Source organism: Lycium ferocissimum, chromosome 8, assembly GCF_029784015.1.
Source record: "Lycium ferocissimum isolate CSIRO_LF1 chromosome 8, AGI_CSIRO_Lferr_CH_V1, whole genome shotgun sequence".
NCBI classification, from domain to species: domain Eukaryota; kingdom Viridiplantae; phylum Streptophyta; class Magnoliopsida; order Solanales; family Solanaceae; genus Lycium; species Lycium ferocissimum.
The window spans coordinates 20,961,951-20,978,056 of NC_081349.1; the positions used below are offsets into that span (position 1 = coordinate 20,961,951).

The following is a 16,106-nucleotide window of genomic DNA, read 5'->3' on the forward strand; positions in this document are numbered from 1 at the left end:
GAAACTAGAAACTTATTCCTTTTTTGTTTGGTGCAAGCTCAACTTAAGTTATACATTGTCGGAGAAGAGTTGTTTATGTTTCACATTCTTCATCGTAAGGTTTGGTACTACTTCTTCAAAAATAAGATAATAAAACTCGGCAAACTTCTCAAAAGGTATTAGTTCTTTCTATTATTATATTTTTTAGTTTCAACTTTATTATTTATGTTTAGAGGTCTCTGCCGCTTTGTCAATTGCTATTGCCACGACAAGTTGCCTCTCCTAATTAGAAAATTATTAAATATTTTCTTCTAATATAGTAAATCAACCATATTAGATAATAAAAATTAATTCATATTTAGAGTAGATATTCAAATATAATGTAATTAGAAGTACTACTACCTAACATTTTTTTTTGATAATTGACAGGGAATAATGCGCAACGCACGTTCGTAGAAACTGGTATTTTTTAAAATATGTCATGAAGACAATAAAATCTGTTATTTTTGAAGAACTTTAAAAGTTGTGCTATTTGTGTGCTTAACTTTAGAAACTTGACCTAGAGTGTAATTTTCTCTTTTCTTTTTGTGGTGCAGTTTTTTAAAATTTTCACATGGGCAACTTAATTTCTCTAGACAATCAGGATAGTGTTCAGGATATATTTTAAACAACATATTGATAAAGTTGTTATATTTAAATTGAGTACAATAATTAAAATAATCGAAATAATAAGTAAAATTGTTCTATCCAATGTAAAACAACTCAAATTTGCATCACTTCTAATATTTTGAGGGAAAAGAAAATCATTTTTAGTATTAGTAGATGGAAAAAAATTGGATTGGAAGCTAGATTAACAAATCTGAAATTGCTTCAATAATTTTTATGTACATAATTATAAATAATGTGTCTCTGTTTGTAGATCATTGTTATATTTGAAAAACTTTTTCACTTAAAGAAAAATCTCTATCCATTTTTACCTATAAAATTTTTATAGATTAAACGAACAAAACAATAAAGATATCGCCATAATAGCATAATAGAATGTAATACAAACTAAGATATTGGGCCCGTGCTTCCTGCTAGTATATATATCTTCCTATATAACAAGTGGGAGTGAGCTGCTGAAGCTCACACCACTTCGTTGACATGCCAGCTTCTTTTGTGAGTAATTTTGAAACTTCAAGATCTGTATGCTTTAAAATGTTGTACTTGATGCATTATCACTTGTTCTTGTGGGTGTTGATTTGCTATAAATTGGGTCCACTTGTATTTTGCATGTCATGCGCTGGCTTTGCAATATTCGAAATTCTACATCATCAGCATGTGGGTCCCGCGTTGATGTCTCAATTTGACATTACCCCTCTGTTTGTTTTACTTTTGGCTGCTGTTTCCTATTTTATTTTCTTTTTGTTGTAGTAGGTACTAATTTTGTATTAAGCTTTCCAGATTATTTCTGACAGCATTTAATTGCTGTAGAATTAAAGGATACAATAATTCAAATGAATTAACAGTAGTTTTTTTATGTTTTTATACGGATTTTGAGTGAAGAAGATTAAATATATTATATTTAATTTGCTTTCCAATTTAGTGAAATAAAGGACAAAAAATATTATGTTGCTAAATCTGCATTGATTATAAATATTGTTGTTGTTCTTAATATTTTTTCCCAATATTAATACTATTATTTATGGGCTATTCGTTTTACTCCTACTAAGATGATTTACTACCACATAAATTTATATATTATTTTAAATCATAAATTTCAAAACCATTTAATGATCAGAGCTTAAAAAATTAAATTCACGAAAGCTTCTTCCCACTGCGTCGGCATGTGTAAGTGCTGTGGTATCTGTATTGTTTCTCCTTTGGACAAGAAAACCAAGCTATCTTTTCCTTATTTCTTTTGTATCCTTGAACTGATTTATTTTGTATGCCACGCGCTACTTTGCAATGACTTGGGATGTTCTGAACAAGGGTCCCACATGAGCTATTCAAGTTTCAACTTCTAAACTCATCAGCATAGTACCAAGTACAACACGTTTTCTTAGAGTAATCAACTTAAGACATTGATTTGTGTATATCTACATCATAAATTTGGATTGATTATAGATATTGTTGTTATTCTTAATAATATTTTTACAATATTAATACTTTTTGTCAGCTATCAACAATATTTGATTATAAATATTACTCCTGTCATTCCTATTTATTTGATGATATTTAATTGAGCACAAAGTTTGAAAATGAAAGGAAAAAAGCGTTGTCAATTTGTTATGTAAAACAAGTTAGAAATATTTATGTTATTACAAATCATTGTAAAGTTGAATCGAGTGCTAAATATAGAAAAATAACGTTCTTTTTTAAACTGATTAATAAAGATTTTCACATATATAAATTGACAGCGAGGAAGTAATGAGGAATAATAAAATTTATTTCTACGTGTTTTGGGGTAAATTGAAGTATCACATATATAAATGGACACTGAGGAATAAATAAATTCTTAAATTTGCATAAAGTTAAAATTATGAATATATATGGGCCCATGCTGGCACGGGGTTCGATATCTAGTCAATCAATATTGTTCGTGACACATCAATGGTTAAAATTCATCACGGGTTGTATCTAGGCTATTTTACAGGTTATGTTTGGGCGACTTTATTTCAGGGGTCAAGATAGGTTAAGCCCAAATCAGCCCATCAGAAAATTATGCTTAGCCCAAACCGTGGAATGTTGGGCAGGTCAAATGGGCTTGGGTCATTTTTGTCACCCCTAAATTAATACTTTAACTCATTTTCGAAGAATACTATACCAAGGAAAAAAAAAGCCCGGGGGGGGGGGGGATGTCTTGTTCGATACTCAGCATCTTAAAAAATAATAGTTTCTTGTCTTTTTCTCAGTCCACATGGCAATTTATGATTGCCAAACTTCATGAACTTCATTTACTTACTGTCGTAAAAAAAAAAAATCCTTATGGAATTTGCCTGAGAGAAGGAAAAAGAAGACGACACGATTTTAATAAAATGATGAGTCAATTTTTTTCCAGAGAGAGTGAAACTTTGTTTTAATAAAGAGAGAACAGGGTTAATAAGAATTTGGGTTATGGATTTGAGTTCGGGTCAGGTCTTATTACCATGTGGACTGAGAAAAAAAAAGTCCACGTGGACTAAATTAAATGTCATGTCATATTTTATTGATCAAATATTTAGTAGGCGACTTTTGATGTGATATAGAGAAAGTTGGCGGACCTTGTCGTTACCAAAAAAAAAAAAAAATAGAAAAAAAAAGGACTTTGATTGATCATTACCCATAGTTGGGTGACCTTTTGCTTATCTCTTTTTTTGGTGTGTGTTTCATCCTGTATTCAGTATCTATTTGAAGCTGGATTAATTTGAATTGGCGCCAGAAAATTCTATTTTCCAAATTACAATGCACAAGGAGAATACAAATATTAAAAATTAAAGTCGTCTAACATTATGTATGTAATATTTGATTTAAAGGGTGTTCAATGGGTCATCTTTCGTCGACTGTAGTTCCAGCTGCTCATAGATAAGTCGGCTTTCGAGGCTGCATGTTTGTTATTCCTTTTCTTTCCCCTAATAAAAACTCAACTAGTATTCTAAAAAGTGACCATCTAAATAAGTATACTCTTATTTTGGATCTCCTCCCCCCACCCCCACCCCCCCTCCTTTTTTTTTTTTTTTTTTTTTTGATTTTCGATACATTTTAAAACTCGATTAATTTAAATCACCCGGCCGTCTATTCAGAGAAACTAAAGTATTTCTTACCAAATCCAATTCAACTTTCTAATAAAAAACAAAAAAATATTTATCATCCTCATCATAATTGTTGCTAGTAATTGTTCTTTACTCTTTTGATCAGGTATAGGAATTTTTTGGTTCAAAATCATGTTATCTTGTTGTTATAACCAAAATTATAATCATGAAATTATAACCAAGACCAAAATTTTGAGATCATAACCTGACCTATAATCAGAATTATCTGTCTCACCCTTTACAGATAATCTCATGATAATTCTATTATAAATTGTATCCTAGTTTTAATATTTAGTCTTAAGTTTTACATACCAAAATAATTCTCTTAATCCCCTCAACCAACCGGTCACATGGATATTGCTTCCTATTCAAACAAACAAAATTATGTCATGCATCAAAAATGGACGGTGGAAGTGCCAAAAGTAGTAGAGTCCTTCATGTGAAGTTTGGGAGTCCGGAGCCAAAAGGGTATAAAAATACACGGTATAAAAGAAAAATTAAAAAATTTACATACAAAGGGGTATAACGTGGTGATCCACGTTATACCCCAAATTTTTTTTTTTTTAATTAAGTGACTTGAAGCCGCAAAAAAAAAAATATTTTTTAATAAAACGTGGATCCCTCCACGTTTTACAAATTATATTTGTAAAACGTGGAGGGATCCACGTTTTGCAAATTATGTTTGCAAAACGTGGATCCCTCCACGTTTTGCAAACATAAATTTTTTTGTTTTTGTGTGCTGAGATTGCTACATTTGTCCCTCTATGAAAAATATGTATATTTTTGCTTGAAATTTCTTGTTACGCTGGTCCATTTTGGATGCACTAAAGTATTGAAAATTTCCTTTTTTTTTTTTTTTTTTTTGCAAGCAACTTTCTCTGTTCTCACTTTGGAGAAAAGATATTTCCATTTGATATTAACTCGAGACTCTATATTAAAAGGTTGATCTAGAATTTTAAATTAATTACACGAGCACCAAGTTCAAAAGTCACAAAACCAAAAGAATTTCTAATATCCTTTTGTTAAATTTGTTGTAACTTTGTAAAATCTATGTCTAGGAGAATACGTTTTAAACCTATCATAGTAGTCCTTAACAAATTTTAAGTACAATATTCCCAACTTTTGGTTTGTAAAACGTATGTTTGTAAAACGTGGAGGGATCCACGTTTTGCAAACATAATTTGTGAAAAATTAATAAAATAACTCAACCTAGGGTTTTTCTCTTATAAAATCACTCAACCAAATTTATCACAAGAAAATCTGACATGGCAAAATAAATTAATTTTTATGCCATATAGACATGGGCCCCACATATAAAACAAAATTAAAGAAGATCCATATCTTACACCCAACTCACCCACCAACAAATCAAAATGGATCTTCATCTAAAGCGAGTATTATTTCAGCAAATCTCATGATTATTCAATTTGGAACAATTATGTTTGCAAAACGTGGATCCCTCCACGTTTTACAAACATACGTTTTACAAACCAAAAGTTGGGAATATTGTACTTAAAATTTGTTAAGGACTACTATGATAGGTTTAAAACGTATTCTCCTAGACATAGATTTTACAAAGTTACAACAAATTTAACAAAAGGATATTAGAAATTCTTTTGGTTTTGTGACTTTTGAACTTGGTGCTCGTGTAATTAATTTAAAATTCTAGATCAACCTTTTAATATAGAGTCTCGAGTTAATATCAAATGGAAATATCTTTTCTCCAAAGTGAGAACAGAGAAAGTTGCTTGCAAAAAAAAAAAAAAAAAAAAAGGAAATTTTCAATACTTTAGTGCAACCAAAATGGACCAGCGTAACATGAAATTTCAAGCAAAAATATACATATTTTTCATAGAGGGACAAATGTAGCAATCTCAGCACACAAAAACAAAAAAATTTATGTTTGCAAAACGTGGAGGGATCCACGTTTTGCAAACATAATTTGCAAAACGTGGATCCCTCCACGTTTTACAAATATAATTTGTAAAACGTGGAGGGATCCACGTTTTATTAAAAAATATTTTTTTTTTTTGCGGCTTCAACTGTCACGAATTAAAAAAAAAAATTTGGGGTATAACGTGGATCAGCCCACGTTATACCCCTTTTGGTATGTAAATTTTTGGCTGCCCCCTTTTGGTTTATACCGTGTATTTTTATACCCTTTTGGCTCCGGACTCTGAAGTTTGGGGCTTAGAATAAAAAGAATTCTCCCTTATCCATCAACCGTCCCTTTTAGAAAAGAGACAATTCTCTAAAATTATTGTTGAAAAGAACAAAAATTACAATTAATTTGGAATGGACTACTCTTTTATTTTTTTCAATAATAAATGCTAGCTGCAAGTCTCTAATTGTTTTCTTCCCCCTTTATTGATTGTTGCCAAAAGGATAATGTCCCATGTTATGACAAAATGAAGGTTCTTGAAATAGCAACGTGATACACGCTGACGCTGGTATAAGTTTTTTGTTTAAAAAAGTTGTCTGATTTTTTTGTTCTTTTCTTCGTTTCAAGTCCAAATATAACTACTAATTTTTCTGTTGTTTACATCATTCGTTTGCAAATTATGGCACTATAAATGCAGCTCCCCGTCGTCACAGAAAATGAATATTAGGTTTAACACAAAATGAGTTTATTACTAAAACTTGTCTAAAACTACTCTCTCTGGTTCAAAAAGAGTGTATGTGTCCACTTACCAAATTAAAACAGAATTAACCTTATTTTTTCAAATTTGCTATTCTAAGTTTTAAGTGACCAAATCCTAATACCTATTTAATTAGGGGTAGTTTAATCAAATTATTTTTTTTCCCTATGAGTTATTATTTTCTTAAGGAGTGTGCAAATGACTAAGTGGACACTCTTTCTGAATCGGAAGGAGTAAATAAGAAGCCTAATATATATAATCTCGTAATTAATGTGGAAAAATTCAACACCTCTCGACATGTCCAAGACTGGATATCTAGATGGATAATATAATATGAGGTTCAATGTCGGATAAACTAAAGATTAGGCAAAACTGTTTCAGATACCATCCTAAGAAATGGATATTAGGCCTAACTCAACATTGAGTTCTTAAAGTGAGGATTGCTCAAAATTATATAAGAAGCCTAATACTTAATTTTACAACCGATATAGGAAAGTCATGACCAAGAAATTGAGGGACAGAAATATATTCGTTCACTAGTAGGAGAATCAAATTAAGTAAGCTCTTGGCAACTGGTTCATCCGTTAAATTTTGATCGTAAACCAAAACAACAAGGAGAGAAGACTTTAAAGGTCAAATAATTTGATTTTTGAGACTATTTCTGATAAAAATCACACCTTCTGTTGTTTTTTCCAAAGAGATAGAGAGTAGTAAAGCTCATGATGGTGTTTCTTAACTATATTAGGAGCAGGTGCGGTAAAACTAGCTCATAAAAATAAGATTTTCTTCAAGTTTGGAAATTAAATCAACTTATTTTGATCTGTTAAATCAGCTTATCCAAACGTTGAACTGATATGTAGCTAAGCTAATCCATGAAAACCTTATCAAATATTTTTAATTTTTTTGACATGTTATATAGAACGATGATATATAGAAGAAATGTTATTACGTAATGAAAACAAATTATTGGAATGGACAAACTAATTAAAATTTGGTAAGGTTAGATAGGTTGAGCTTGATGGCATACAAGCATAAACAACGGAAGTAAATAGCTGGGATCGAACTTGCATGTAATATAGACAACACATAATCAAGTTCTTAATCAAATATAAAATTGATACTTATCTCTTTAAGCGTGATCGCGATCGAAAATCGAACCTTTAAGCGGGAGCAAATATCATCCATGCGATTGTCCTCCAGTTCCACCGTCTTCTACTGTGTAGCCTGAATAATAGCAGAATCTGTGAAATTCGTGTGGGCGAATTTCTATGAAAAAAGTATAGAAACTTATATTAACCTTCGCCTCCTTATGGAATAAGACTCTTTATATAACTACAGGTTTTATGGTTTAAACCCTTTCTTTTCCACCAAGAAATCGGATTCCATTTAATTCTTTATTATTGAGGCACAGCAGGGACCACAGAATTTAATTAGTAAGGCTTCGTATTATGGAATTAATTCAAAATACCTAAATTAATCCCACCATAATAAATTATGAATTATTCAACTAAAAAATTGTAACTGCACTCCTCAGTTGAATTTCAAAATCTTTCATTAAATCTTATTTAACACCCCATGTTAAGATTACAAATACGAATCAATTAAATTAAATTAAATTACTGAACATTTAATTAATTCATTGACTAATTAAACACTTTATATTTCCGCTTAACTTATATCACGTGACTGATACAAAATCTACCTGCAGGGTTTCCACATGAGACTTATACGCATCCATAAAGGGGTATCATCAATCTCAAAGTCGAGACATGAATTCTATCAACTAATTATTATTTCACAAATGTATTTTGCCATTATCCAATTTACCAGGAATACATTGACCCGCAATTGAGTCGTACCTTTTAATAAATTAAAATAATCAACAACTCACATTGATCGTAATAGTTATATCAAGATTAAGAGTATAAGTACATTTAATGAACTAGAGAAATTCTTTTATATATTCAGTACAAAAAAACTCTTATCTCTACTTGGTCCGTTCAATATACAAAATGTACTAGCACAAGAAGTCGGAATTATACCGTTCGTATAATGAAGATACATTATATTTAATCTTGTGTTACAATCATACAGATGGCTTTGCCCAATTTTCATCTTAGATTGTGAACATAAATTTTATACTTATAAGAACCGATGTTTTAGTCTTCCGTGTATAAGCTAAACTCTATACACTAAATCATCTACTACTACATAATTAAATGACACACATACAAGTACATGCTCTATTTAGCTCTTTATTACAAATTAAATAAATAATTGTTCTATAATAAATACTATATCCAAACACATGGTTAATAGTATATATCCCAGCAATCTCCCACTTAGACTTTTAACCATGACAATTGTTAGAATATAACATAGCTATACGCATGATTAATGGTATATACCCAACAGAGCTATGACCCATTGTTTAGTCAATATTGATATGGTCAATTTTAACCAAAGTAATGTTGGGTAGCTTGTTAATCCGCCCATTTATTAATTCAACACATTTGACCCGTCCATTTCCATACAAGAAACCTTAGATGGATTAATGATTCATTTTTATTAACTCACTCATTTTGACATCCAACAGGAGCAAAACAAATTTAAACAATGAATCTCTGTTCCAAATAAATGATGCCATTAAGTCGAGGTATACCGTCTGTTGCAAAGGTAGTACATCGTATTTGTCAAAATTTGTTACAAATGAGATAATATGTGACGGAAGCATAGTCATTCATGAAATAAAAAACTCAGCTTATGATTTTGTCCATATAGAACAGTCAAATTTCAAGTACATATTCAGTGGTAATGAATTGTTGGAATGATGTGTGCCGGCTTAATTTCTTGATGCCAAATTAGTCAATATATAGCACTTGTTGGCTTGTGATCATGAGTATGACTGATCCCAAAATACAAGGTCAATTCAATTTAATTCCGATGATTAAGGAGCTAAAAACATAGGGAGTTTGAAATATAGAAGATTGAAGCCTTGAATTGTTTTTCAATATTGACAGTGTGCCACCACCCTTTTGTATTCTTCCTGATTTAGTTGGACATAATCACAACTAGGCATATTATTAACTATTAGTACTCAAAATTTCATTAAAACACCATTAAATTGCAAATATCACTCCATCACTAATTTTAATAGACGTTATTTTTTAAAATATTTTTTGATTATGAACCAAACATCAGAAAAGATTTTCCACAAAGAAAAACTCAATGATAAAACATTTTTCAGGAAAAAATTATAAAAAGTAGCTTCCGTCGTATCAAACACACTCACTACTATTTTGAAAGGTAATTCCTATTGTTAAAGTATTTCAAGTTATAGACAACTCTGCTCAAGGAAAGTAATAGTATTAGGTGATTGGATAAATGCCTAACATCATCTATACATTAAAGGGACATAGATCATGGCAACACAAATAATAATTCTACCAAAATACATTCTGATAAAGCTCAAAATTATGGCAGAATAAGTTGTTATTCATTGTTCCTCTTTATAAATCTATTCAAAAGCTGTGAGAAAACATTGATCTTTTAGGCTAAAGTTTCTCCTCCTCTAGGTACTTTTTTCAAGGGGAAGCAAAGGGTATAAGGTTTTTTTCTGGGTACTAACATAACCTAGAACTATAGTCCTAGAAGACTTTCATTTACAAATAAAAACTAAACATATGGTCACAGTCCTTAACATGGGAAAAGGGAAAAAGATTGCTCCATGCTAACTTTCCTGCCTGCAACATTGATGTTGCTTATTTTCTTCTGGCACCAGAGTAAATAATCCCTCCTTAATCTTGGTAAACTTAGTACTCTTGAGATCAATTTTAGTTCCACAAGCGACGCGAATGCTGAATGACTCAATCGACCTTGTTGCTGTTTTTGGAACTTTTTCACTATGCAGTTGCCACTTCTTTGTATATCTTTCAGCTTCCTCTCCTTCTGCATAGAGATCACATGATTCACATAGTTAAAAAACTAAAACACTACAAAAGAACTGGAATTAATTAGCTACGAATTTCGTCACTGATCTGTCGCTAAATAGGATGCGACAGATTTTGTTGTTTAGCTACAAAATTTGTATGTCGCTAATTCCTGTTTTTTTAGTAGTGAAAGGGAGATCTATGAATAAAGATGACAAACCTTTTGAAAGTCTAATTTGACATTCATAAAAAGCTCGATTTCTGCATTGTCCATTTGAGTTCCCTGGACACCCTTCAAGGCCAAATTAACTTCATGTTTATCAGCACGAAGGAACTCCCAGAAAACCTGCATTGTCTCCTTTATAATTTCTGCCAACTTCACTATGGAGATGATATCTTTTTCCCCTTCATGTCCGCCCTGCTTTTCCTTGGAACGATCATCTGCTAGTCGGTCAAGCACCTCGTTACTTATGAATCGAGCTATTTTAATTACGACTAAATTCAAAAGAATGTACCTCTAATGCTCGGGACTTGAAGAAAGCTACGGAGCATGCACCTCTTCCTGACATAATTTTGGACTCGCGGTCCTTGAAACGGCTCATCCTCCAAAAATCTTTGCACAAGTACTTGAAATTGTTGGTATTCTCCAGCTACTTGGTTATATGTGTGATACTCATGAGGATCATGTTCTAGCAATTCCTTTGCTTTACCATATTTCCAACAGAGAATTTCCCATGATAGACAAATTTGCCCAACGTATACTATTTCCAAGTCTCTATTCATTTCACTAATGGATTTATTAAGTGCAGGATCAGCAAAGATCTTCCTTTGTTTGTTTGCCAAGAAGCTTGGCAAAGTAAAGGCTTTGGTTATTGAAATTGATGATTTTTTGCTTGACAAAAAAACTTCTGAATCCTTTAGCTGAAGGAAACCTACGTTAAAGAGTAAAACATCAGAATCACCAGTTTAGGACTCAAAAAGAACATTTCAAGTAAAGCTAATTCCAGGTCAAATGAATTCTTTTTAGGGTAAGGGTAAAAAATGGATCAATTTCGCCCTCCGTTACAAAGTGTCTTGTTCCTACACTGTTGCCAAAGTGGCTCGATTTTGCAATAAGGGCTTATGGGCAAATTTAGACCATTCACAAAGTTCAAGGGCAAATTCGACCTTTTCTAATGGAGAAAAAAACGTTCCATTTAGCATAGTCTAGAGGTACTTTTTACCATTTACTTTTCTTTTTATTGTTTCATCTGTTAATTCAGCTAGTGTTTGAATTTTTATTTTGTCTAACTTTTCCTTCCATACTAGTCCAAGGTGTAGGTTGATTGTGGGGTTGTGCTATTCTCCCTAAAATAGAAATTTGATTAGAACAAATAGGAACTAAGTGGAAGGACCAAAAAAAAGTCGGTTGAATAGCATTAAAGGCCATTGATTATAACTTCAAAATTATTAATTGCATGACATACTTGGAAAAGGGACAGCAAAAGCACCCCTTTAGGCACTGATAATGGATACTTTAAGAAGTGGAGATTATGTCACACTGGTTTTTTCGAAGGATCTAATGGTCAAAAATCTTTAAAATTATCAGACAGGACAATAAGCATATGAAAGAAGTTCAATCTTTCAAACATAAATTTTGTGGTTCAGGATACTCATTGCTGAAATTTATTTCTATAGTATTGCTGAAAATGACATTACTAATGGGACCTTAACATCTAAACAGGCGCTGACCCCATCAAATATTAATACTGAAATGGACAGAAAACAAATACTCCATCTGTCCCGTTTTAATGGTTAGTTTTAGCTCTTTTCACGCCCGAGAAAAATCATAAATACAAGGTATAATTTACTCAGTTATCCTTATTTATTAGAGATTTTTTTTTAGAATTGAGTAATATTAAACACAACTACTTTTTTAATGTCGAGGATACATAGAGTTGAAAATAATTACCAGCTTTTTAGTCTTGAATTCCTAAAGCGAAAATTATTTTGAAACATTTTTTGAGCTAAAGCGACAATTAAAATGGGACGAATAGCGCACATACTAATTGTTACACACCAAACAAAAAAGTAACAATTAAAGATGGAAGTAAATAAATTTTTACCAAACAACTAAAAGAGGGGTAGTAATAGTTTGATACTTACTGATAGCATTCAATGTCTGGTAATTCAAGATGTCCAATTTTCTCATTTTTTCAGCATAGCTCTTGTAAAACATCTGAATTTCTTCCATACAATCTTTATACCCAATCTTTTCATCAATTTTCAGTGGCTTCAAATCTTCTACTACCTTAGGAGATTCACAATCTTCTGATATAGTAGGCAACCCTGCAATTCTTGAATTTTTCATTTCCATTTTCATTTGCTTGACTAAATTCTGATGTTCTAATAAGATATCACATTCATCTTCATCATCATCATCTGAATCTGTATCCCATGATTTTCGACTCGAATTATGATCTGAAAATTCTTGCAAATCATCCATTAACTCAGTTTCTTCAATTTTGTCAACATTTTTATAAGCAAATTCATCTGTATCCCATGATGGAGATTCTTGAAAATCATCCATTAACTTCATTTCCTCACAGTTCACATTTGTTACTTCAACAGTGTCAACATTTTTAGAAGCAAATTCATCTGTTGCAATAGAAGATCTTGAATTATGCAAAGAGGTTTCCAATTCTATAAACCCCATGCCATCATTTTCTTCTTTGTCAGCTTCCATCAACTGATCAATATTCAAGAATCCATTGAGATGTCCATCAGAATATGATACATCACTTGTAATGAAAGCCTCATCTCCAATCGAAATTCGACTTAAAGATTGATTTTTTGGAAACAATTGAATTTCATAACATATATCTTCAGAATTCTGTGTTTCCTCATCACTAAAAACTTCATCATTTTGCTTCAAAATCTCTTCTTCACAACAAATATTTTCAACATGGTCCACTGTTTTTTCTTGATCATTAGCTTCTTTTCCATCAAAAACCTCTGTTTTTTCTTGATCATGTGCATGTTCTTGATGACCACTATTTCCATCATTGAAAAAAGAGAAATAAAACACTTTTTTCTCAGAATTTTGTGAATGATCATGAATACTCTCAACAATCTCCTTTTTTTCTTCTTTTTCAGGCATTATAACTCCTTCATTAAATTTCACAAACATTTCTTGAACTGAAAAACTTGTAGCTTCTGGTTTCTCCATAAATCCAAAAGAATCTTGCCTAGATATATATTCATACTTACTCTGCACAAAACCAGAACTCTCTGTTTCATCAAATTCTAATTTTTTGTCATTTTTGCAGTCCAATTGCTCATCTTTTTGGGAATTAATGGCACTAAAATCTGAATCATTCCTCTTAAAATCATCACCATCCATAATCCTGCTACAAAATTTAAAAAAAACAAGCAAATGAAAATCCCAATTTTTTTTTTTTCAAAAAAAGAATTAATAATCTGATGAAAGAAAACAGAAGATTTATGTCATACCTGTCAATGTATTTCTCCAAGAAAAAGAAAATCTTGAACACAAACCAACACAAGAAACCCCATAGAGAATAGACAAACCAAGTCAATGTTCTATACATAAATTGACTCAAAAACATTTTATTAAAGTGGGGTTTGGTCATAAAGATTTTCTTGACACTCATGACTTTTCCATGTATAAGTAAAGAAAAAGGGACATAATTAGCTTAGTAGAGTAATCTTAAATATTTTTCATTGGAGAAAGTGGAGAGACCACTAAAGTAGAACGAAATTTTAGGAGGAAAAAAAAATCCTAAGCATCTGTTAAATCAAGAATGTTTTTTTTTTTTTTTGAAGGCCTAACATGTTGGCGAAGATTGAGGGAAATGAGAGATTTTGTTTAGAGAAGAAATGAGAGTGAAAGATACACGAATGATCAAAGTGTGAAAATGAAAGAGAAGTGAAATAAATTTGTATGCTGAGGTGCCAAAACAGGACAAAGATATTTCTGTGGAGGTCATTTGCACTGTTATCCTTATTTTGTGCTGGTCTTTAATTTTGCCCCTCAAAGCAAATATTTTGTTTTGCGATGCATAAGTTTATATTTTTTCATCATAATATCTTATAAGTTATGTCCTGTGCCCTTAAAAAAAACTTATGACTCGCTAGATATAAATTCGATTTTGAAGAGAAAAACGACCAACCCCCTTTGAAGGGCAAACCGTGCAATTAAATATTTCTGTGGAGGTTAAATTATACAGACTTTCTGACTGTTTGAAGTCGCTTTTTTTATTTTAATCGAGGGTTTGTGGGAAACAATCTCTGAAGGTAGAGGTGAGATCTACGTATACTCTATCCTCGTTAGACTCCACTTATAGGATTGTTTGGTATGTTATTGTTGTTGTTGTTGAACTTAAATTATGTAAACTGCCGGTATAAATTATCAATATTTTTTGACTAATTTGATAATGTAGGAATTCTTTATACTAATTATAAGAATCTGATTTTTAGATTCTTTTTGAGAAGTTTTGTCGGTTACGATTTCGGATGGTTTTGGTGGATCTTCCTTTTTTTTCTGTTTGTCTTCACTTAACATTTGACACGTTTCTTAAGCGTAGTAGTACGGGTCAAATTTCGTTAACAATGAAGAAAGTCGTGTACCTTTTTTTTTTTTTTTTTGGGTAAATAATCTAAGGTATTCAATATTTAAAATTATATGACTCGACTAATTCAGAACACAGTGAATGGACTTACTACGAGAATAACTCAATTCAAATCGCCTTAAATGGGCCTACTAAGAAAGTAAAATGCTTTTTGCGAATAGGTTCTCCAATTAAAAAAGCGAAAACTACACCAAATACCCCTAAATATAAAATATTTATCCGTCCGATGCTCCTACCAAAGTAATTTCACTTTTATGCTAGCCGGCCGAATATATTTACCCGACATATCCCTTCGCCCAAACCCCTTTCTCTGTGATACTTCACAGTATGTTTATATATCACAATGGTATTATGGAGGACTATTAGAACAATTTTCTATGATACAATCTCAGTATATTTATATACCATGATTATCCTATGGTCCTGAGGAGTGTCTCATTGAAGGACTATCACAAAGATATGTGTATAAGACGATGGTATCATAGAGTTTTTTTTCTTCTTCGAGAAAAGTGTGTCTTTTTGAATAAATGAACATGATAATCCATAATACCATTTCAATATATTTATATACCATGATGATATATCATGGAAGACTAAGAGAAGGACTGAAACAGTCTTACATGATATCATCTTAGTATATTTATATACCATGTTGGTATCATAATTTTGGGGGCATCTCGGGTAAATAATTTCGATTTTTCTTGGGGTACAAAAGTAATGGGGGTATGGGTGGGTAATTATTTTGGTTTGAGAGGGCACGCGCGTTCTTTCCCCATTAAGAAATTCGAACTTAAGATTTTTTTTTATTAAAAATAGAGAATCTCAACCAAGGATAGATCCAACGTAAGGGTGTCGGGTTCATCTAAACCTAGCATGATCGGCGCAGAGCATAAATTTATGTATAGAAATTATAATAAATAATAGATATAAACTCACAATTTCAAAAATATAAGGGATAATTTCGTTTTTGCTCCTTCAACCAAACTTAATTACCGACAGCAGCTCAAATATACAAAATCTATCCACTGATAGGTATATTATGTGTACAGTATAAGTATATTATATGTATAGTATGTGTATATTTAAATATAAATCTACAAAACTTATACATTTGTTGCCTATTTTGTAAACCAGATTACCCAGAGATATTGGGTT

At 31.5% G+C, this 16,106-nt stretch overlaps 1 protein-coding gene across 2 annotated transcripts; it reads right to left on the minus strand.

Annotated features, from left to right (window-relative positions):
* Positions 1-9,855: 9,855 nt before the first annotated feature.
* LOC132067516 (uncharacterized) lies at positions 9,856-14,268 on the minus strand. 2 transcript variants are annotated; one of them, XM_059460780.1, is made up of 5 exons: positions 13,813-14,268; positions 12,466-13,709; positions 10,836-11,252; positions 10,541-10,761; positions 9,856-10,339 (listed from the first exon to the last, which is right to left on the minus strand). In XM_059460780.1, exons 1-5 carry the CDS (start codon positions 13,971-13,973, stop codon positions 10,088-10,090), a joined length of 2,295 nt encoding a protein of 764 aa, XP_059316763.1. In that variant the 5' UTR covers positions 13,974-14,268; the 3' UTR covers positions 9,856-10,087. The 2 variants fall into 2 exon arrangements, with proteins under 2 accessions (XP_059316763.1, XP_059316764.1); XM_059460781.1 differs by having other exon boundaries at positions 12,466-13,706; positions 13,813-14,267.
* Positions 14,269-16,106: the final 1,838 nt, after the last annotated feature.

What these genes read in the sequence shown, in the direction of transcription:
- LOC132067516 (XM_059460780.1), bottom strand. Translation starts at nt 13,973, where the DNA reads ATGAGTGTCAAGAAAATCTTTATGACCAAACCCCACTTTAATAAAATG. An exon ending in TTGGAGAAATACATTGACAG is followed by an intron (nt 13,710 to 13,812) that starts GTATGACATAAA and finishes TAAATTTTGTAG; the next exon opens with CAGGATTATGGATGGTGATG. An exon ending in CCAGACATTGAATGCTATCA is followed by an intron (nt 11,253 to 12,465) that starts GTAAGTATCAAA and finishes TCTTTAACGTAG; the next exon opens with GTTTCCTTCAGCTAAAGGAT.